General features: G+C 39.2%; 1 protein-coding gene across 2 annotated transcripts in view; it reads left to right on the plus strand.

The window, feature by feature from the left end:
- Nucleotides 1–23574, plus strand: part of MAST2 (microtubule associated serine/threonine kinase 2) — a 184519-nt gene that overhangs the window by 58291 nt on the left and 102654 nt on the right. For both annotated transcript variants that reach the window (XM_026033667.1, XM_026033676.1), the window contains one exon: nt 19811–19842. In XM_026033667.1, coding sequence (XP_025889452.1) covers nt 19811–19842 — 32 coding nt within the window. The remainder of the gene's footprint in view (nt 1–19810; nt 19843–23574) is intronic.

The following is a 23574-nucleotide window of genomic DNA, read 5'->3' on the forward strand; positions in this document are numbered from 1 at the left end:
AGGAGGCAGGTTTGAGAAAGCATTAAAATGATTTTATTTATTTATTTATTTAATTAATTTCAAGAGTAGTCTCTCCTACCTCCCACTCCCCCTGAGAAAAGCAATGCATATTTATATATGAAAATAAAAATAGTCTGTTCCTATATAGGGATTCTGGGTTTTGACTGTTTGTTGGGTGTTTCCATAGAGTTCATTGGTGGGGATTTTATTTTATTTAATTAATAAAAAAACCCAGCATTGTTTAATATCAGGAACCAAAGATGGGCTGTGTTCCTGGGTCGAGCAACTTGCTGCTAAGCTGGGGCAGGGTGGGTGAGCCCAGCTGTACACAGAAGCTCCAATGCGCTCACACAGCTTGGGACACAGAGTGAGCTCTGCTAGAGCTCTGGGAAAATAAAAGGAAAGAAAATGTTTCCTCTTGATGGCTTGTACAGTGAGGAAGTTGGGAGGCCAAATTAGGCTGTACAAATGCAGCAAAAACCTGTAACACTTTAGATGGAAGGGGCTTCTTCCCTAAATGTCAACTGTGTCCTGCATTCTCTGCCACTTCTAGTCTTGAATGCATATCAATTAAAAAACAAATTACAAAATCCTTTATTACTGTAACAGATAGTAATTAATATTATGTCAAAAATAGTTTTTAAGCACAGTATTTTATAGTAGTTTGAGTAGAACTGTAGGTTTTTGTTAAACTTGTGTCTTAGGAATCTTGTTTCTGTCCTCTCTTGCAGTCTTTTAACCATGCAAACCATGTATGTGGGCAAGATGTTTTTATATCAGTTTAAAATATTGTTCACTTTGCTATTAATTTTTTTTTCTTTTTTTTTCACTCTTTCTGTATCTTCCTTTTGGGAGCTATGATGTTGCTTACTTTTGTAGTGCTAACACGATGTCTTCTTTATAGCAGCCAGTTTGCCTCATAGAAACACAAAATGCAAAATGATGCAGACAAAGTATAAAAATATCCATGGGCATATTTTAAAGTGCAGCAGAAGACTGTGCAGAATTCCTTGACTACAGTAAAGATGTTCCAAACAGGAAATCTCAAAGACTTGTCCTTGGAAAATGCAGACAAAGGAGGCAAATTAATTCTAAAGAACATAAAAAAACAGTTGAGAAAGCAATAAGGTAGAGATAAACATTCACAGAGGTTGAACGTGATGTTGTTTTTTAAAGGTTAAAATTCTAAATCAAATTCAGAGGATATATTTTAATTAAAAAAAAAAGAGATAATATGAGAATAATATGAGTGCTGAAATGTTAAACCAAGGCCTGATGGCTTTAAGGGTGAAAAACAGACCACCCATCTTCCCTTCCCCCAAAACATCATTACATTATTTCATACTGAAAGTTTAAAGAATGTGTTCTATTTTTGCTAGCAGAAGCAGCTGAAAATTGCTTCTAATTAAACACTGCACAAGAAGCAAAAGGTAAACCAAATGAGTAAGGCATTAGCATAATTAGAAAGAGATTTATTTTGAGACAACTGGATTTTGATGTACGTGTCTCTAAACTGGAGTGTAATGAGCAAGACTTTGGTCTTCTAACATACGCAGCATTAAAAAAAATATACATATACATACATATATATGTATACATCTATCTCTCTATATATGTATATGCATATATACAAACACACTAGAACCAGTCTCTTTGTTTCTACCAGGCAGGAAAATGAGCAGATATGAGGATTATGAGAAAATAATCCTCAAAGGCGTGACCCAGGCTGCAGGTGCTGTAAGAACCCAGAAGGACAGGGAAGACCAGAACCCTGCAGGGCTCCCGCGTCTGAACCTCTATACGTGACATTAATTTTATTACATTGAAATGACTTCTTGGATCAGTAGTATGTAAACTGTTTCCAGCAGTTTGAAAGCCCAAATAGCAAAGAGATCTCTTGGAAGCAGCTAAGAAGTGTTCACCTTAATAAAGTGAGCAAACTCAAAGCAGATGAAACTAAAATGCAAAACAGGCAAAATTGACAACAGTTAATTTTAAAAATAGCAGTAGTAAGATACTAGGAGGTTGTTCAGCATTACCCCTATGGAATAAAGTGATAAATCATGACTTGTTATTTGAAAAAAATTCTTTAGAAATAATATCATAAATGAACAAAGACCAAGAAGCCTAAACCAAGTGGTTTTAGGATGGCATTAGTAAGTAGCTCTCTAGTTCTCATGCAGAAGGAAGAAATTAGAATTGGGAATTTGTCAATGGAAACAAACCAAAACACTACTTCTAAATCATTTTAGAACTATGTATGAAAAAAAAAAAGATTGTTCAAGAAATATTCCTTTTTAAAAAGAATTGTCACATAAGATAAGATGCTCTAGTTAGTCATTAAGTGTTGTTTCCCATCTTTAAATCCTATAATGTCTATTTCTATTATCTTTTACTTCCAGGATAAATTATAACCTTAAAGAGTTGGATTGAAATACATATTATAGAAGAAAGGTTGCAATAGATGTTGAATTTGATCATATGGATATATTCTCTTTTGAACATTTCTGGAAGCAAATCTTATTTTGCTGCTCTAATATGTTTGAAGTACAAATTAATCTTACACCTAGATTAGCTTTACTGGGATGTGATAATGGATTAAGTACTGATCTTTTTTGCCCCCTGTTTCATCAGCTACTTTCTTCTGCAGGAGTGGTAATTGCTTTGGAATGGAAATCTTCAAATAATGTTTTAGTTGATAAAGGTTTGTGCAATATCCATGCAGAAACCCTTTTGCATTAAAAAGGGTTTTTCTACTATTTATTTTGACACATGTTAAATAGTGTAAGAGATATCAGAATGTTAATCATAATTCTTTAAAGAGCTCATGTAATAGCTAGTCTTGCAGAAATATGAAATAATAACATGGAGCTCAGCACAGGAACATTTTAAACATAAAAAATGTGCATATCAAGTAAGCAAAAGATCCTTTGAAATACTTACCTAATGCTGCAGGATTTGACTGGAAACAAAGTGAAGCTACTGTAAGGGGTCCATGGACAATATTAACTCAAGAGGAAATATAATGACTTAGTGCTAACATTAGAAGAAAAACACTAACATGAGCAAATGTGAGTAAGGTCTCGAGTAAGGTCTCCTAGTTTTGAATCAGATAAAAATTCATCTATGCTGTTTCGGTCTGGAGGATTCACAGCTGTGAATATGATGGAATTCAAACTCTGAAAAATAGAAACAGAAGTCAGCTTTTAACGTCAGATGAATTCACCAGAGCAGGAAAATGTTAGGAAAGTGATTAAAGAGAATATAACTAAGGCTTATAATGGACTTGCAGCTGAGCCCATGGCTCCATCTCAGCCAGCTCTGTATCCTCTTCTTACCTAATCACTCGCAATACTTCAACCACAGCATGGTTGCAGAAACAAGAAGCTGTGAGAATTAACTGAGAAATAAGACCTTTTATGGTACTCCTCAAGGACAGTTTCAAGACAATGGGGAAAAGGTTTGTTGCGGTTGTAGGGAAAGCCACTATGCACTTTTGCAAGAAATAATTTTTTGGATGTGAGAGGACACGTTCTGATGAACAAAGGATAAATACCAAAATAATAATCAAATATTCATTGAGTTACAGACTCAGTGGACGAAGTAGAATCTTCTTCCTCTCATTTTTTGAAATATACATATTTGAAGTACATGGAATTTCTTTTCTTAAAGCAGTAATGCAAGATACTGACGTTTTAATAACGTGGGCGGAAATAGGTGCTAGCACAACTGAAACTCAATCCTTTCTCAGTCACAAAGTCACATCTTTACCTCAAGGCAAGTCAGGAGATCCATCGTGAAGGGTGGTGAGCTCTCTTTAATTCAGTGCTAAGAGTAGAGATCAATCAGCAGTCTATTTCCAAGCTCTGCATTATACATATATGGATAACAAAGTTCACTGACCAAGTCAATATTAAATATTTTCATTAATTAGCATAGATGTGCCAATTATTTTTGAATGGTCAAAGTCTTACTGTTGAGAGATGCAAAAGCCTTAAGTAACTACTGATAATATATATTGGTGATATCAGAGTCAAGTGAGCAAAACGTTAGATTCTTGCCAGGTATATTCATCTCTTAGTAAATAGTCCTGGAGTGCACCCTCTTGAGAAGAAGCAAGGTCTTTCTCCGTCCATCCCAAATGAGACATTTGCTGTTTAAGAAGTATTTAAGCTGGGACCTCAGCGTGTTAGCAGCAGACAGGGCTCCTTCTGTGGTCTTCATGTGCTGAAAATCGGAGTTGAAAGTCTTGCAGCTTATTTCTCTTAAGGCAGCTTGTAGTTCCATTCATTAACGGTCAAATACAAAGTCAAAAGTGTTGCATGTAACTAGAGAGGATTCACTGAAGATGGACCACAAAACAAACAAAGAAGCGCTGCCATGGAAAACGGCCGTGGCAACCGTAAAATTAGATAATAGAGTGATCCCAGCATGAGAACAAAAAAGAAAAAAACAATTAAGCCACCCCAAAGAATCAAACTAAACAGAAAGCAAAAAGCAAACAGGCTTAGGAGAGAGAAGCACATGCATACAGCAGCAGCCATGCTGCCACTAAAAAAAAATCCTGTCCTTAAGCAGATTAAGAAAATTCTTCCTGTTCTAAGCTGTCGCAGTTTGCTTGCTATAAATATATTTGGTAGGCCATTTTAGAATGTCTCTATAAGTTATACATCTAGAAAATGCATTACCGCAGTCTGTGGTTTTTAAGCTTTTTGTTACAGAAAGACAGAAGTCACTTGTAAAGGGTGTGTTACATATGATACGGCAATCTCCTGCATCAGGACATTTTTTTATATGTATGCATGTCTGTTTGTGGAATGTGTGTGTGTTGTGTGTGTGTGTGTGTGTGTGCATACATATGGAATAATGTGTATACGCTATCAATTCTGTCTCTTTAAGACCATAGAGTATAGGTCATTCACAATCTATATGTCTGCTGTCTCAGAAACTTGAATATCTTATCTGAAAACAAAGTCTGTTTCCAACCCTTTTGCATGCTCCCATTTTTTGGGCATGTGTTCTTGCATCAGCATTGTCCCTCATGGCTTTTCTTCCATGGGAATTCTCATTGATTTTACTCCATGAATCCAAGAGAGTGTTCTCACTTCAGCCAAAGACCATTTTTTCCTGGAATGAGAGCTGCAAGTATGTGAACATTGATTTCTCTTAGTTGCAGTGGAGATGCTGCTATGGTGACTTGTGAATGACTTTGCTCAGTGTCTCTCCTGTCACACTGCAGACATTTGAAAACACCTCTGTTCTTTGTGCTGGAAGGACACAATATTTAGCATCCTCTGAAAGGTTGAGCCCTGAGGTGGGTGCTTGCAGTCCTGGAGTTAGTTTTGTCCAATTATTTTCTCATTTCAGGCTTAGCTATGTATTATGTAAGAATATCAATTTTAAGAATAGCAGCTAGGAGCCTGGGATTTATCTTTGCAAATGATATGACCAAGACCAGACATGGTATCATAGCTCTTGATATGCTTCTGATGGAGATAATAGCATTACAATAATTTCCATATTATGGTCCATCCTGTCTGTGATGCTGACAGCTTGCTTGTTCTTTTTTTCCAAGCTTTATCTGTACATTGTTTTCAGTGAACTGTCCACAGGGTCTGCTCGTGGGCGGGTGTGTTTTTCTTCTTTTTTAATTTGTGGCTAGTTTAGCCTCATATGGGTGTGTGAATGGTTAGTTATGTGTCTATTGGTTTTGGCATTATGTTGACCACTTACCTAATAAATTCCTCACACTGTGCGAGATTTGTAGAAATGATTTAATTTGCACACTTGTCCTTGTGCAATATGCCTCCCATAGTCTTGGAATTACTGGAAAAACTTGAGGTCTCCTGGCTAGCATTTGGCTATAATAAAATCAAATTTTTTAAAAAAACATTTTTTTATTCAGACTGTTGCATATGAGGCAGTGGAAGTGGGTTCTGTGTGAGATATACCATATGTTTAAAGCACTTTGCAGCTATCTGTCCAAGTTCAGCTGCTTAGCTTGCACAGAGATATAAGGGTGCAAGTAACACCATTTTCTAATTTACGTAATGAGTGGGGTGCAACAGAAAGATTGGCTGTCCTCAAAGAAGGGAGAGAATGCCTCAAATCATTATTTTTGTTTGTTTATATGTATGTTTTTGGCTATATCAAACCTATTTTTTTTTTTAGCTTAATAAAAGAATAGGGTTTGGGGGGAAAAAGGTACATTACTTACTCAAGGGAGAAGCTTCCAATACCTAACGTAAGCACAAGATGCTTAAATAAAATATTCAATGGCAAACTTGAGGGCTGCCTGGTTTACGGCAGCAAATGCGAGTGGTAGTGTTAGCTTTTCATGGAACTGGCCTTACTGTGCGCGTGCACATCAGGGAGCTCCGAGCTCTAAGAGTTTGCTCTTTTAAACTGTCAATAGTGGAAGTGGAGCAACGCGGAGTGCAGAGAAATTCATAGGTGAGACCTGCAGGGATGCACGGAGCGGCCCCATCTCAACTGCGGCAGCCGCGATGCTGCGGAAGAGGAGGTGCATTTTGGAAGAGCAGGGCAGATCTGCAGCGATGGGAGGATGCTGATGGTGGTAGTGGGAGCTTCTCTTGGTGGATACGGACACAGCTGGGTTTGTGATGGAGAAGGGATACTCTTGAGGCTAAATTCAGGCTGCCAAGCGGGACACTGAGGAATCTGTGAAATATTGCTAGCTCAGAGGGTGACCTTAACAGGCAAGTGCAGAGCAGGAGCTCTCCAGAGCAATGTGTGCATAAGATGGTAGTGTCAAAGAAGGGATTAAGTGCATTAGGAACTGATAAACTTTTGGGGATACATGATTTTTTTTTTTTTTTTTTTATATGGGAGAAGTGGACTGCACCAAAATCAAAACAGTCATACAGTGGGCACTAAAAAGTGAAAAGAGCATGGGACACTCCAGACCAAATCCAAGATAGCATATCTTCTTGGGATTCAAGCTTGTCTTCTGGATTATTGTGTCCAAAATGTTCCCTTCCCACCCTATCCTAAGAAAACAATAACTAGGTCCATATGTGGATGATGGAAATTTTCCACTTTTATGACCTATCCTGACTTCGCAGCTTCCCAAATATTGTTTTATGTTTCCCAGTTGTTGTCACTGCCCTGATGAGGGAGTTGGTAGTACCATCCTGCTACGACATTTTTACTGTTTCAGTCTGAAATTCCAGCCAGCAGAGATTCTGTGAAGCTTCTCTTCTGTAGTCTTTTAACCCTTATTTCATTTATGGAGCCACTTCCCCTACCCAACCATCCTAGTCTGCTGTTCCTGAAAAGTTGATTGTGACAATATTGCATCTCATTGCTTATTGCAAAGTGCACTTCCATTTTATTTTGGGGCATCAGATATTAGTTCTGCTTTGCTCTGTTGCTCAGCATTGTACATACCAGCAAACTGGAACTGTACGTAATTTCATTTGCTTTTCCTACATATTGCTATTACATTGTTTATTCATCTTTTGGCTTTTTTTTTCTTTGTCCTCTCGCTTCCTGCACTTCTCAGACTTATGTATTTTGATAGAAGTATCTCAGCTCATCAAAGAAAAAGCCTGTTTTTTTTCTCAGCACAGGCTGAGATTTTCAGATAGTACAATTTTTTATTTTTTTCCATTGAAAAGAGAGGAAATTTCTGCATTGGGGCCCTTACCTATAACTTGTCTAGTGTTACATCATATTTATTCTCTTTCTAGGTCTGAGCAGGAAGGGATTTAAAGATGTAAATATGTTTAAAATAGCAAATTTTGTGATATTAAGTCTGAAAGTAGATCTTATTACTCTTCAGTAGTTATTTTATAAACGTTCTTTCTAATTTAAGTTTTGTGTTATGTATTCTGTTACCTAGGGGCAGTGTACATTTAAATTCTCAATGTACATGTGCATTTACTGTTAAGTTTAGGTAGAGAGAGGCTTATAATTATTCAGTTATAATTATTAGGAAAATTAAAGAATAATTTATTCATCTATAATGGCTGTTGATTTTCAAATAAGTAGTACATAATGTCTATTGATTTTTTTAAAACAAGTTGTATTTTGCAATTTAAGCAGACTAGGCATAAAGGCTAATTAGCTTCTCAGACCTTCAGAGAAGGGAAGGGAGTATCATTTGAGTTACTTTACCTCTAGCTGGAATATGTTCTAACATTAGATATAGAAAGTAAGAGACTTTCATAGTGGCTTATCCTCTAGTAGAGCACAAAGATATAAATAACCTGCATCTAAGTAACCTGTTCTTTTCTCTGAAGGTCTGTTATTTTTTCCCTTTGCCAAACCTCTGTGTAAGCCATCTCAGGCTTTCTAAAATAAATCTCAGGCTGATATTTTGGTTGTTTTAAAGATAAATGCTTCTATTAAGAATTAAATGATGGGTTGAACATAATATTTTACTCTTAATTCATTAGCATGAAACACAGCCATATGCTATTTAAGAAGGTAGTTCAGAATTAATAGTGAAAAAGTATCTTGTGTGAAAAGTGTAGTTTGGAGTTTGTCGTTTCTTAAGTGTTTTTGTTCACTTCAGTCTGAAATGTCACTTGCTCTATAGGTAAAGCTTCAATAACCTTAGAAGCTGCAGTGGGATTACTTTGGCTTTATATATATGACTTAAACTCCCTATGACCAATGATATGTATTTTCTGGCTTGGGCAGTGTTTTTGCTTTCCCCTGTTAAAATTTTGAATTCAACAAATATCAGGTCCTTGTTAAAAATAAACCCTTAAAAATCCAGAAAGTTCTGGTTTGAAGTTATATCTTTCTTTTTATTTTAACCAACATTCTCAAATTTTGAGATGAATTTGGCATAATATTCTTGAGGCTAAAAACATGATTTAAATGGAAATTACAGTCTTTGTTATGCTTTCACTTTATGAGAAATTGCAATTTCCATATGGAACGGCGTGATTTTGCAGGATCACATTAATTCTGTAAGTGATCCTTGGTTCTGGCTGCTAGAGCTGCACATTTGTTATGAGAACAAGAGAGTCCTGCAGGTTGCAGGTGTGTCTGGTAACAGCGCTATATAAGTTAAAACATTGATGTCTAAAATAGAGGTTAAAGATTTAAATATATAAAAGAAATAAACTCTCAGTTTTCCTGATGGAGAAGACAATTTATTTTACCAAACATAATATAATATAAGATTGCTATTGCAAAGTTAGATCTTGGGTCTTTCTTCGTGAGTCGCTTAGATTATTTCGCCACAGATGAGCACTGACTCATTTCTTTTTAGCTTTCTGTTTGGGTCTGTCTTAAATACAAATGTAGAAACTTCTACAAAGATTCTTTTAAGAATCGTTCACACATTATTGTGAAAAGTAAGAATACGGACGTCTACAAATGATACTGTCATAAATATTCTGTGTACAAAATGCCCTCTTAAGTATAAATAAATAAATATATAGCACATGAACATTGTCACTTCCACTTTGAGACAGGCTGTTGAAGTGGAGCTTGTTGTTTGGTGAAAATAGATGAAAACTAATCTGTGAGAAAGATGTACAGAGGAATCTAGCTCTTTTTTAGTTCTTTACACCCATTCATTTTCATTTTTGCAAAGTACTAAAAAAAGCATATATGTATTTTTTGTTTTACATGTTACCCCTTCCCTGCTCCCAGTGCACGTAACTTTTTGTAGGTTGTATGAAATGTGTAACAGAGAAGCGTGAACTTAGATTCTGGTATTGTAGTTATTCTAAACTACAAATAAAAGGGAGTTAAAAAGAGAGTATTAAAGCCTGTTAAAATCCAGCAGCTCTGCTGCCTACCCGGAAGCCACTCCATGCCGAGTGCTTTATATATTGCATGGAGCCCGAAGGTGTGAACAGGGACATGTGTTAGGACGTATCCGCTTCAGCAAAGGCCCTTTCCAAGTCCCATCTGGAGATGGGGGCTGCTCGGTGACAGTTTCTGACGAATGGGCAAGTCATGCAGAGACTTCAGAAACTTGTTCCCATAGGTGCTGCCTGACATATGTCTTGAAATCTGCCTCTGAAGCCAATACCTGAGAATGAAGCTTGCAGTTTCCTCTGAGAGTGAAGAGAGCAATATGCTTGGTAGGATGGGAGAGTAATGACCGAACAGAGAGTCCTCATTGCCTGGCAGTCTTTTTGTGCTGGTGAAGTCAGTGTTTGCTCTAATCTGAAGCGTTATGAAAGACAGGAGATGGTAGACTTTGGGAATGATTAATATCTTGTGTCTTTGCATGTTTTCTGCAGAGTTGGTATTTATCATTTAAATGCAACAGAGATAAAAATCCTAACCAGAACATGTCCTTGTAATACAATCAGCCGTTCCTATCAGTCCATTACAGAGCTCACTAATCACCCATCAGAACTCAAAGTCATTAAGCACAGTCTGCAGTTTCTCAAATCTGTGCCTGGGGAGCGAGTGTCTGTGTTTTACCAGTGCTTTAATTGGGAATGAATTTTCCTTTACTCTGAAAACAGATCTCTTGGCACCAGGCAAGTCTGAGTTATCTGATGGTATTAAATGTAAGATTGTTCAGAAAAAAGTCTGTGAAAGATGTTTAGCTGTAACACACGCTTGCTCCGATGAGGAATCTTGGAGGTCGAAGCCCCTTAATTCTCTGGACATCTGCGGAGTGTTTGGTAGACCTGACGGACAGGCCTGGAGCTGGTGATTACAAATGTGCCCGTGGGTGAGGCCAAGCAGAGCCCATGAGCCTGGGCCCAGCAGATGTTCACCTTGAAAGCAATAGGTGCTGCTTTTCCAAGGTCTGTCCTGCCTTCTCTAAGCCTGAAGATTTGTTTGCTTACGGCAGGTTAAACCTTTCACCACACGCGGTGGCATCCTGGGTTTGGCCTAGCGCTGCCTTGCAGTTCCGTGTTTCAGGTATCGCCCTGAGAGCCTCCTCACTTGGGAACACGCAGGGAGCATCGTTCCCTCCAAGTGGCCTGAGATTCTCGTTTTAGAGTTAGGGTACGATGGGTGACTATTAATACTCTACTGTCTCGTCAAAATTGAAAGGAATTCGTAAGTGCCAAAATATCCTTTTGTCTTTATGGATAATATAAATATTCAAAAAAAAAAAAAAAAATCAAAACAGCTGTTAGAATGTAGCTGTGTGGAGCTGGTGTGAAAGCATGTTTTAATTTAATGTTTATTTCTCATTGCAGACTTTGTTTTGCAGGACTAATTATTTAAAAGCAGTTGTAGAAATACTTTGTGTTTTAACACTGCAGCAAGTCACGCTGTGGCAATAGTCATAATTTATGAAAGTGAGGTGGCTTTTTGCTCCTTTTCTCTCCTTCTAACCTTTTCATATTCCCAGGAGATGAATCTGTTTCTATGTGCATAATACAAATTTAAAACTTCTGTGCCTGTTTTCTTCTGCTGTAAGTATTACCTGGGAGTGAAGAAGCAGAGCCCTTTCTTTCCCTGTGTCTGGGAAGATTTGTGTTTCAGTTTGGTTGTCACTTACGGCCTAGTGGATACGAGCGGTGTCAGACTGCTCACTTGTGAGCAAATTTTGGGGGATAAATTTCTCAGTAGCCTCTGTTGGCTGTTCACAAAGTTGCACATACTCCTTGGTATCTGTTTGTTGAGGATTTTGGGATGGTGCCCAGCTTATGGCCTTTTTCATAAGGCAAATGCTCATCTTTCCCGTCTGCCTCTGCAAACATGAGCAGGGCAGTTCTTGCCTGTCCCTCCCTCCCCGCTTGTGCTGGGAACCAGCAGGACAGGAAGGGGAAACTAAAGAGCCTCGGGTCGACCAACTAAGCAATGAAAAATTGCATGTGCTTGTTCTGTAAATAATGTCCATCCAGAGCAGATGTGATTAACTCCTGAGCATAATGGATGCCTTGTGAGGTTACAGATGCGATCAGTCATACGCCAGATGAAGGCAGGGGAGCTTTATATGCTTAGAATTCCTTTTAGGGCTAATTACTAAATATCTCTAAAATTGATTGCGTATGCTTTCAATTTCTGAAAGTGTTTTGGCTTGATGTATGTGGAATGGACTTGCAGCTTCAGGGGAGGCAGAGAGACTCCTCCACTGGGGCTTTTTGAGGAATTGGGGAGTTTTTCTTCCACAGGAATTTCTACCAGTTCTACAATTTTAGAAGCTTGCTTTATACATAAGGGCTGTTAAGCTGTTTAACCTTCCATTGATTTGATGTTGTGGATTTTCTTTTTGTCTGAAGTAGCTGAAAATGTGCAGTTGTAAAGATAAAATGCTGTTTGGGTGTTAAAAGTCTAAGCTAAACATTGGCAAAGCAAATTTTGTGACATGTGCAGTCCTCTTCAGGGGAGAAAAGAAATCTTTTCTGCTTAACTACTTTTCAGATACTTTATGACTGAGAACTTGGTGAGAAAGGGACCTGACAGAATAAACAGAACCTTTTTGACTGCTATGGTAATTTTAATTGGTGACAATTTTACTGTTGAGCTGAGGCTGTAGACTTTTTTGGACCAAATATCATGTTAAATTGAAATACCTAGGTTGACAGACAATGTAATTTTCTTTGTAACTGGTGATCTGTGTTTGCAGTATATGTTGCATTGCATGCAATGAATATGAGCTGCTGAGCAGCTCCAGGAGAGAGAGGCTCTTTGGTTTTTTTATCTTCTACGTAGGGGAGACCAGAAGGATGCTGAATGCCACCCAAACTGTGGGGCTTGATTACTCAGTTTTAAATTGAATAGCGTATGTCTCAAGGCTTTTACAAATACAATCACTGATGTATGGATGTCAACTCTCAGTTCCGTTGGAAACAACCTTTTAAGGAGAGGATATATGTATGGTAGCAGTGGCAACTGACTTAATCTTGGATTAATATTAGTCCTCAGCCAAAACGAGGGAGAGAACAAAAGTGGATTTGTTTATTTGTAATGCTCTTGGCATTTTTAGCAGCTGTGCCTGTTTCCTTGCGATCATTGCATGCCCAGTCTTGAGGGAATTTTTGGTGCGAGTCAAGACAGAGTAATTTTAAGAGCACTTCTAACAATAGCATTACAGCTGCAATCCTGCCTGTTTCTGAGATAGCACTCTTGTTTTATCTGCATTCTCCAAATTTATGTAGAACATAACCTTTGACTGCAATTTCTCATCCTTGTGCAGTCTGGCAAAATGAAAGAGGATTTTGAACAGTTGCTGCCACTCTTTTGGATGGCTCTTCAGTGCTGGGCTTGCTGCTTCACACACGGCGTGGATCAGTAATCTGCTTCATGGCCTTGTACAACTGGAATTAACTAATGAGAAAAATTAATGAGATGGCTGCGCTGTGCACTTTATTCCTCCCAGCATCCCCCCTCCCTTAGGCTAATTTGTGCAAATATGTAATATGTAAATGAAGATTCAGGCCATTTAATAAATACATTATTTCTAAGATTTTAAAACATGACCTGTCTTTATTTGGAGAGCTACCATACATTGCATTTTTTACATAGCTGATCCATGTGGTTTGGTGTCTGTTGTGATTTATTTTGGGGAATAAGTTACTGTCATGGTGCTTGGAAGCCACTGCTGTTGGATCTATGGATTGACTATTTTCAGAGCAGATCTGCCCTCCTTTTTTTTTTTTTTTTTTTTTTTTTTCCCCTGCTCGGTTGTTTGTTCCCTGTTTCTGCATCACATCTAGGACTGTTTGGATTCCTGATTACAAGCAGTAATCTTTAAACTGATTTTTCCCTGCACATGAATTTACATCGTCAAAACATCATCTTTTACAAGCTCTGTTTTTTTCAAGGATAATTTTGGCGCATGTATTTGAAGAGAGCTGCTACTATTTATTTCTCTGGTCTTTAGGAAACCAATCAATTTGATAGCAAATTAGTTTAGTGATGTCTGATGTTAGAACAGCTCGGTTACTCTACCTGCTCTTCTTAATTCAACCAGCCTTCTTGGAGGTTGTCTGTCATTTTGAGAAATCTTTCACTATATAACCTCGGCCAAAAGGCTTAATATCAAATATGAGACCAGCTCTTTGCTTTACCAGAGAAAGAATCTGCAGCCTTTTTGGTAGCATGCAGCTTGCCTAGGAGAAGCTGGGGCAAGGGACACAGTAATTAAAAAAAGAAAGAGGAAAGCAGGGGTCTTTTTGTATTTGGAGATGTTTTCTGGAATCATCTGAGGTTAAGCAACTGATAGCCTTAATTTGATGGAAAGCCCTGGGGTTAAGTAGTATGAAAGGCTAATGGGCAAGGTTTGGAGCCATATTTCCTTGGCAGGTTAATATGCAGATGTGACCTGGGTCCTTGGCTTTACCTACAGAGGGGGCTTGGTGCAAAAGGAGAAAAGGTTTGCTGTATCTTGGAATTTTCTTTTAGCTTTAGCATTTTTTTTTAATTAATTTCTTCTGTAGTAACTATAACTTTTGAAAGAAAATCCCAAAGATTTCTTTTTTCCTGACAAAGAGAAAGAGGTTTCTAAATTGAAGAGGAGAAAGGCCGGAAGATGGTGAAAGCTTTAAAAGCATCGAAAGCTGGTGCTTGACCCTTGGTTTGAAGGTTGATGTAAACTGATTACTTAGAGAGATGAGGTTGCCTGACAGCCAGACATCGTTTTTTCTTTTCCTAGTTGGTTTCATGTATTCATGCACTTTCCAAGTGACATTTTTACTGACCTGTGAGTTTGGCTGAAGTAAAGAAGTAATCCAAATATTATGTTTGCTTTGCTTGGATATCCATAGGACATTTAGGGGAATACTAGGTAGGTAAACCAGAAATTATTCCAGTGTGTTGTACAGAGTCCCCAAGGGTCTGGCACCAACAGAAGTGGGATTTCTTTGGAGAGGGCTGCTCCGTGACCTTTACCTAATATTGAGAATATGGCAAGATGCTTAATACTAGGCTTACTTTGTCCAAGGTAATTTATGTTCAATGCGATTGCAGGTATCAGCTCTGCACAGCACGGAGCAGCCTCTGGGAATTCAACTCTGTATCCGCTCAATATTTTGAAAGAGACTGGAAAGTCTTTGGGATCTTAGTTTTCAGTATTTTAAGCATTTCTGAAGTTCAGCAGGTGATCTAACAATATGATTCTGACTTTAGTTTCTAAATTATAGAAAATAATATCCGCAGTATGTTGTTTGGATTAATCTGACCTTCAACACAGACATGGGGTTAGTGCTGCTGTTTAAAATTCTTTGCCAACGAGTTTGGCAAATAAGTTCAGATGTAATCATTTCTTGAGAGAGAAATTGAAAGGTACTGTTTTTAATACCGTTTACAATGATACAGTGAAAGGACGGAAATTATATTTCTTAACAGATTCTGATAGGAGAAAGAGAAGCTTAGTGTGGGATGCTTTTTTTAATCACCATGAAAAATTCTTTCCTGTTAATCTGATGGATGGATTACAGTTTATGTCTTTGCCCAGCCACGTTGTATTTTCCATCAGAATTGGGAGACTGTAACCCTCATTATATCATTTCTGTAATGCAAATGGTTATATATGGAAAGAGATTTAATTAATCCCCTGCTGGTTGGTAGTATACCCTAAAGCAAACAAAGTCAACAAAGGAAAAAAAAGAATTAAAACCTGATTGTGTGGTGCTAGGTCAATGAGTGCCAGTGGAATTTCATCATCTGTGAAATATTAACTTACTAACTAGATGTATTTACTGTTATAGCTGTAAAAATATTTGTCTATTGTCCCAACGGGTATGACGGTGAGGTGCCCGGCAAGGAAGGCAAGGTCAGAGGCGGTCTCAGGCATCAGGCCGTCTGCTCTGGCAGGAACACCGGCCCTGCTGACGGGAGGGATGGTTCTCGCTTTAATTTGAAAGGACGACGTTCGAGCTGCCATCAGCACGCGCTCTAGCATCCAACTTTGCCTGTGGGTCTGTGCCATATGTGCAGCTTACATATTCAAGGACAAATTACAAGATTGAGGGAAAGTGACAATCCTGAGTGATGGGCTCCTGTTTTCTTTGCACTTTCTGTTCAAAAGCTGTGGGTTGTCTTGCAGGTCAATGAAATAAATTGCCAGGTTTTATTTCTATATCATAGAGCATGCATATGGATATTCAGAAAAACGCCAGCACTCTTTCTGCTCCTTGAAACACTCCGTTTTAAAACACAGTTTCCACATACAAAAGATCACAGTGGAATACATTTTCACTGTGTATATCATATAAACTGGCAAATCATGCTTAAACTGGCCCATATATTTTCACTTTTAGCTTTCTCGCTGCCTCTCCCATAGCAAATATACCTTACACAAGAAAATGATAGGGCTGAGGAGAAGCCAGGCCTGTTATGGAACCTGAGCCACGGTGTCATGGTGCCCACTGCTTTTAGGTCTGCATAATTGGAGATGATAACTGGGAAAAAATATAAGGGGCTGAAAGAGAATATTAGAACCATCCTTTTATAAATTCCATGCAGCTACATTTCTTTCCTAAAATTCGTTTGCTAACTAGTTGTCTGAAAATCTGCTGCTGCTTTTGTCATGTAGAGATCAGGTTGCACGTTTAATAATTATGCCTCAAAATATGGAACTTGGGCAAAAAAAAAAAAAGCCTTTCAGTGCAGTCTGTTCCTGTCATTTAACTATTGCAAGATTTTTAATACATTTCTTGTTTTTCAGTGATGGAAGATCTGTGACAGTAACTATTTGTTCCCACTTCTGAAACTTCTGCGTGAATAATGCGTGACAAACTTCTTTCTGAAATTTTGCATCCTTATGCTATTTATCTCTTTGCATAAATTAAGTGCAAAAGGTTAATTTCCCCCCTTAGGAGTTATATTGTTGACCCACAGAGCAGATGGAACAAGGGTTGGCTGAAGTAATAATACTAATATATATATATATATAAAAATTATGTACAGGTATTGGCAGGAGAAGTGCTCAGGGAGGCAGGTGCTGCTGTCAGAAGAGGCAGACTGAGATCTTGTGTATTCATGAGTTATTCTCGCCAGAAGGGAGGTCTTAAATGAAAAACATTCTCAGGATAAGCTAGTATTTTTACTTAAAGGGTTATTGCTGCCCCTTGTAAACAGTATTTCAGACTAGTTAGTCACAGCTCAGCAGTGTTGGATTAGTTACCTCTTTAAATGGGATTTCTTTTTCTGTGGACACATGGACAAGGAATGCCAAACTCCCCTGAGTGGGTGGAAGCAAGTCAAGGCACAGCGCTTGGTTGACCATTTGCTATCTGAAGCATCCCCAAACGAGTGTCCTGAAATAGGTCCTCAGCTCCGAGTGCCGTCTGCTCCCTCCTTGTTTCCTCTTCCAGGCATTTTCTTTCTTCTTCCCTGGGAAGTTTTCTTCTTCCCCTCTTCTTCCTTAGTCCATAACTCACTCTTGGGCCAGAAAAAACAAGCCTGCAGGCATGCTGCTCACAGGCCCTTAGTTTCCAGCTCTGATGCTTTTGCATCGGCCCCTCCAGCCCTGGCTACATTGGGAGGATTTTAGGAAGCCCTGTTAGCAGTTGTACCCTGGGAGAGCAGCCCTGCGAGGAGGGAGCTTGGGATTGCTCCAGGAGGCAGGAGAGGTGCTGCTGGCCTGGGCAGCAGTGCGGGGAATGGCTCGCAGGGCTCTGGGAAGGGCATTTTCAGGCTGAGGGCAAATGAAGTGTAGTGGAACAACAGGTGTAAGAATGGATTGCCTGGATTGTGGTCTTTGTCGAGAGCAGGGAGGTGTTAAACCTGAGCGGCCGCCTGTTGATGCCGCAGCGGCGCCGCGTTCGCCGGGCGCAGCTCCGGGCTGGGAGCATTGCTGCGCGGAGGGGATAAGCTCTCTTTCAGTTGCATTGACGCGTCCTCTACAAATACTTCTTTCCTTCCTAAGGTTTTGAAAAATGATTTGGTGAACTAAGCCAAGAAATACTTTTTTTTTAACCTTTTGTTTAATCCTGAAATAGTTTGATTATAGGAAGTATTAAAGCTCATTACACGAGTAAAACAGCCGTGCAATACAAGAGAGGACATAGTTTGCCAACCCTTGTTCTTGCATCGTGATTCCCGTAGTATCAAGCACCTCAGAGTCACCATTATGGATGCGCTGCTGTTGCAGCAAGTGTTGGTTGTCTTGTTAAGTGAGTTTTCAGTCCTAATGACTGGAGTAAAGCTTGTAAACATGAACCCTAAAGGCTCATAGGCTTGAAGGTAGATAAAGAGATTTAAAGGTCACAATTCTTTTCCAGCCAACACCATGAAATTTCAAGGCTTAAAAGATGCATTCTGAAAATTTCTGGGTTTGGCAGTTTTGGAATGAATGGAAATATGAATGAATGGAAAAAAGTATCCTTTGAACTAAAAATATAGTAGACTTTTGTTACATTGGGCTGTTCTTAAAATGGAGAAATTAACTAAGTCTGCCCTCATGATGTAAGCAATATGCTACAAATATATACAAACACATACAACAGATAACATCAAATTATTTACTGTATACTATTTATCCATTTTCCGTGGGAAAAAGCTTTCGTTGCTGTTTAGACTTCTTAGTCTTTCTGTCAGATGAGAGTAGAAGAAATACCTTTTTAGAATATAAAACACACAACCTGTTATAGATGCTAATGATTTATTATCTTACATGCTTGAAATGTTTTGATTAGATCTTGACAAGTTTGTCTGATAACGGGAATTTATTTCTTGATGCTGTAAGCTGTCAGGCTTGTGATAATTCACACATGCAATTTACTCGGTACTGTTAAAGTGCACTGGAATTTCATTTTGTAGAAAACTCGTACTTGAAAATAATAACAATGTTGTAGGTTTTCCATATTTCCCCCCCCCCTTTTTAAAATTTTTTTATTCTAGCATTCTAGAACTTTCTGGTACCTTTGTAGAATTTGGAATAATATCCAGTATGTTATTTAACAACCCAACCTTTGACAGTCCAAAAATAACACCGTTAATCACTTAAATCAACATGTACTCCATAACTTACTAAGGAGAAGAGGGTACCAGAATTTGGGGATGTCTTTGCACTATTTTTTTTTCTTTTTGGGGAAGAAAAGAACAACGCAGGGATCAGTTTCCTGGGAATGACAAATGGAAACTGGCCTTTCACTTGCTTTGCCCTCTTGTGAGCGGCTGCAATGAGAGCAGCCGGGCAGCTTCTCCAGGTCCTGCTGGCTTGGTGCTCTCCTCGTGCACTGATTGTGTTGGGCGTTGATGTGTCATCCTTGCGAGCGCGCAAAGGAAATTAATTTTTATTTCGTATATTTGAATAGTTATGCCTATTGTACTAAGATACATTAAAAATGCATTAAAAAGAAAGGGCAGGGCGTTATTTGCAGTGCTTAGCGGACAGGGTGTTCCTGCGCTTCCTGCCGCGCGGGGGCCGGCTCCCACCTAGCGGCTCCCTGCTAAAGCGCAGGCCGCGGCCTCCGCGCGCGGGAAGCGGCGGGCGGTGGGAATTGCGGATTCCATGTGGGAGCGGTGTGCCGCAGGCCTTGCCTCTGTGCCACACGAGCCTCTCCCTGTGGGGAGGCTGCAGGAAGGGGCCGCCCCGCTGGCAGCGATGCTCACGTGTGATGCTCATGAGGGGCAGGGGGTAGGACAGGAGTCGCCACTGCCTCGCCTGCCTGCGCCTGGCCTTGGGTCTCAACGCTGTGCGTCTCCACGGAGTGCTTGTGGCCTCGGGACTGCCAAGGCAATGCCGCTTTCCAGCTTCCCAGCCCGGGCTGCTGCGCTGTGAGGGGGGCAGATTCACCTCTCCCGTGCGCCTGATAACACCGAGCCTGTGTTCAGGAACTGCCAGTTTATCATTAGTTTGGCCTTGGCCGTTTACTGATAAATAGCTGAGTGATACACAAAGTAAATGCACCAAAGTTAACTCCAGGTTTTCATTCTTTTTCTCTTCTCTATTTTTTTCCAGAAGGAGCTCAGTCTCCCCAGAAGAGGAAGCTTGTAAGTATAATTATTCTTTAATCATAATCAATAATCATTCATTACTTGCTTTATTTTGGGCATACAGAGCAGTTGAGTTGTTGTAAATCACATAAATGGACAGATCCTCTGTTCTGTCCGAAAGCATCTCTCACACGCTGGAGAAGCCTCCTTGCGTGGCTCTGAGATTAAAGCCTCCATTCATTTCCCTAATCGTAGTAGGAGCAGTAGTAGTAGTGTCAGCTCACTGCTAATTAGCAGCTTGTGCTCATCCTGATCCAGCAGGAGCTGCTCAGGAAGTTGCAGTCCTCAGTGCTGCTTGCACTGATAACATTGAACTCGCTCTGCAGAAATCATGGATTTTTTTGTGCTGTGAACAACTTGGTCAGTGCTCTTCAAGCAGGCTGTGTTCACAGGTAACTAAATACTCAACTGCTGGCCCATGCTGGTGTTTGGGGAGCAATAAATGTAATGAGAAGTGTCCACAAAGTAGCAAGTGTTGGAAAAAACAGACTTTTAAAATTGTACTTTAAACAAATAGCATTTATTTAGTTTATACTTTTTGTATAATGGTAGTTACACTAGTACTGCTTCTGCTCAGCGTACAGATTTCTGATGGAATAAAATTGCATTGTTGATTGCACTGTATAAAAAAGAAAGCATTCATGCTGGCTATATATGCATTTTGATTTAAAATTGTTTTCAAAAGCTCGTATATTACAAACACTAAGCTCACAAAAACACATAACGATTCTTCCTTAGGTTTCTGGCTTTAATGAGAAATAATTTTCAAACTTTTAATGTTAGCTTACTCCTTTGTGTAAGATGCAGTGTTTGGAAAATGCTGTGTAGTGCCAGTGATTCACCGCTGAACAATACGGTGGATCAGAAGGCTTTTTCTTTTCTTCTAAATGAGGCATGACCAAACCCTTTTTAGTTCGGTTCATATGACAATGTTAAACCAGTCACTGAGTTATTTAAAGCAGACCATGGAACTCTTGCTGATTTATTTAGCAGGGTGACTTCTGTGCTAGCTTTGCTATATTTGCTACATTTTTAAGAACAGTACTGTTCGTGATCTGAAGACTGTGAAAGTTATTTGAATGCAATCCAGTTAGAAATGAATGGTGGAGTAGTGAGTTTCCAGTAGTTGTTTTCCTTAATGTAACTTAGATACATTTGTATTAAACGCTTGAGGCTGAAATTGAGGATGCCAAAGGGTTTCACTTCCCTTGGTCAAGCGTGGAGGTGGGTATGATGCAAAACTATTTATGAATTTACATTTGAAATATTTGAGATACAAATGAAGTACTTGTATTATACAGTATATTATTCAGTATTATAGCAGCTAAACAAAACTGAAATTTACCGAATGTTTGAGCAGTGTTATTACTTTGATTTAACGTACACAGTTTTCATGACTTCACTTGTATCTTTCTCCATGAGTGAGTGCCTTCTTAAGCCACCATTATAAGAAAAAAATCATCTGTCTGTACCAGGCTCCAAATTTTAAGCGTGTGTCCATGCCATAAATTTTAAGTTTGCATGCAAGTTAGCAGCTACTGACAAGACTGAAAATCTTTGAAGAATGGAAAAGTATTTAGTAATCTTCAGACATTATCTAATTGATTATTTAATTGTATTTTCTGCAGTTACAGATTCTGTTGTCGCTCCTACCAAATGATTTTTGTTTGAGAAGTGTAAATATTTAACGAGTCAGTCTTGCATTGTGGCTTATGTATCTCACTGTTCATGTCATTCTGATTAGCATATAGACTTGCTGAAAGCGTCTTAGGAAGCTGATGTGCGTGATTTACATATCACCATATCAGAGTGTTTGGTCGATTAAAAAGAAAAAAAGCTCCTGGTTACTCTTTGAATAAGGAATTAGAGAAATTCCTATCAAGGAAGGAAGTAATTATACATACAAATGGGTTCAACCATTCTTGTCAAAAAGGATGGCTTAACAATATGCACTTAAATGTAGACTGTAGGCTGCTCTCGGTTCTTCTGGAGGATTTTCCTATGCTTGAATTAACTGAAGATTTTATATGGTTAAAAAGTATAAAAATCAAATGTATTCTGAAAAGATAACGTGGTGCTGTAGCTAATGGATAGGGATAGTTAAGGGTGCAGCTAGGTCTGGATTCACTGGCTGTTGTTCCCTGACAGAAGCAGGCATTGGCAGAGGGATGAAGTATCTGGCTTGGAGCCAGAGACCCTCAAGAGGTGCATCCATTTTCTGTGCAAACGCTGCCTTTGCCTTGCACTCGGTGGCAATTCCAGTGTAGGGAGATACAGAGCTCTGCATTTACCTGGGTGCTAGCCTGAAGCCTGGGGCACATTAAATACTATAAAAAGATCATCTTTGGAGAGGAACGGTCTGTGTTTTCCAGCAATCCAGAAGCTCAAGGAAGCCTTCATACAGCTGGCAGTGCTTTTGGCTACCTGTTGAGTTAGAACGGTGTTAAACTGTGGATTAGTTAGCGCCTTTGTCATTGCTGAAAGGAGAAGGGAGAGCCCTTCCTGACAGTGCTTCCAAGTTTTTCATTATCTGACTGTCATCCCTTTGTATTTCATGAGTAGTCCTTGTTTTTGTGCAGGAGCTGCTTGTGGGCCTGGTCAACAATTGACATTACCCTTGCTTGTACTGCTCAAGATAAGCAGAGTTAGAGCCTCAGTATTTTTGGCCAGAGAGCTGGAATTTGTCCCTTGAAGACGATCTCGTGTGCAAGTTGAGGAGGGCATGTGGTGGGAAGGGTGAGGAGCAGCAACCGAGACCACAAGGACAGCTGGGGTGATGGCTCTGCCTGTGGAGACCTTGCCATCTACTCCTAACGTGCATTTAAAATGCTAAAGGAAATCGTATTCAGCTGAGTTGTAGCCTGCAAAGAGGTTTAATAATACAAGCATTAGAGTGTAATTACTTGTTCCTGTTTTATCATGCTTTGATTCAACAATCTGCATTTAAAGTTTTCCATCAATAAGTGATGCATATAAATATATTAGATATGTTTTCCTCATGATTTTGTGTACAAAATATAATTACCCTTCATGGATGTTTTCCATCATTTCAAATAATGAATCTGAAATGAGAGACCCAAATGTTGATCTGCTTCCTATTAGGATGCGATTCAATTCTTTGTTCCGGCTGCACAGACCTTGGTTTTGGCGCTGCTGGCTTTGGCTTTTGGAGGGTTTTGATGTGCACCTGCACATGGAGCCCAATGGAGACGTTCCAGTCTCGTGGATCATGGAGCATGGTGAGGCTTGGATGAAGCGGTTGGGTGGTCATGTATGTAGCAGCACCCCAGCATCCAAAGGACCAGGCTGCAAACCACAGATTTTCAGTGTGATTGCAAGATGTACAACGCAAGGTGCTCGCTATTTTTTCTGATCACCTCCTTGGCTAATCAGTAGTCAGGAGTCTTAGCTGGAGTTGCCTTTGAGCCATCTGCTTTCCTGTTCAATGTCCCATTTTTCATAAAGTCGGTCGTTTATAACAACAACTTTACTGACCTGTTCAGCTCCTTGGGGAAGGATATGGATTTATATCCAAAATTCTCATGATTTCTTAGGAAGGGTTCTTAGCTTGCATTGTTGTAATCCTTGTACTATCTAAAGTAAAATTTTATAAAAAGAAAATTCTGTTTTTCCTCATATCTAAATTTGAAGAGAGTCATTTTGATTTACCTCAAATTTGTATGTCTATCTTTATGAAATGTGTTAAGCAGTGCAATGCTGTTTGACAGA

Source organism: Nothoprocta perdicaria, unplaced genomic scaffold (assembly GCF_003342845.1).
Source record: "Nothoprocta perdicaria isolate Ctin4 unplaced genomic scaffold, notPer1 scaffold_0, whole genome shotgun sequence".
Lineage (NCBI taxonomy): Eukaryota > Metazoa > Chordata > Aves > Tinamiformes > Tinamidae > Nothoprocta > Nothoprocta perdicaria.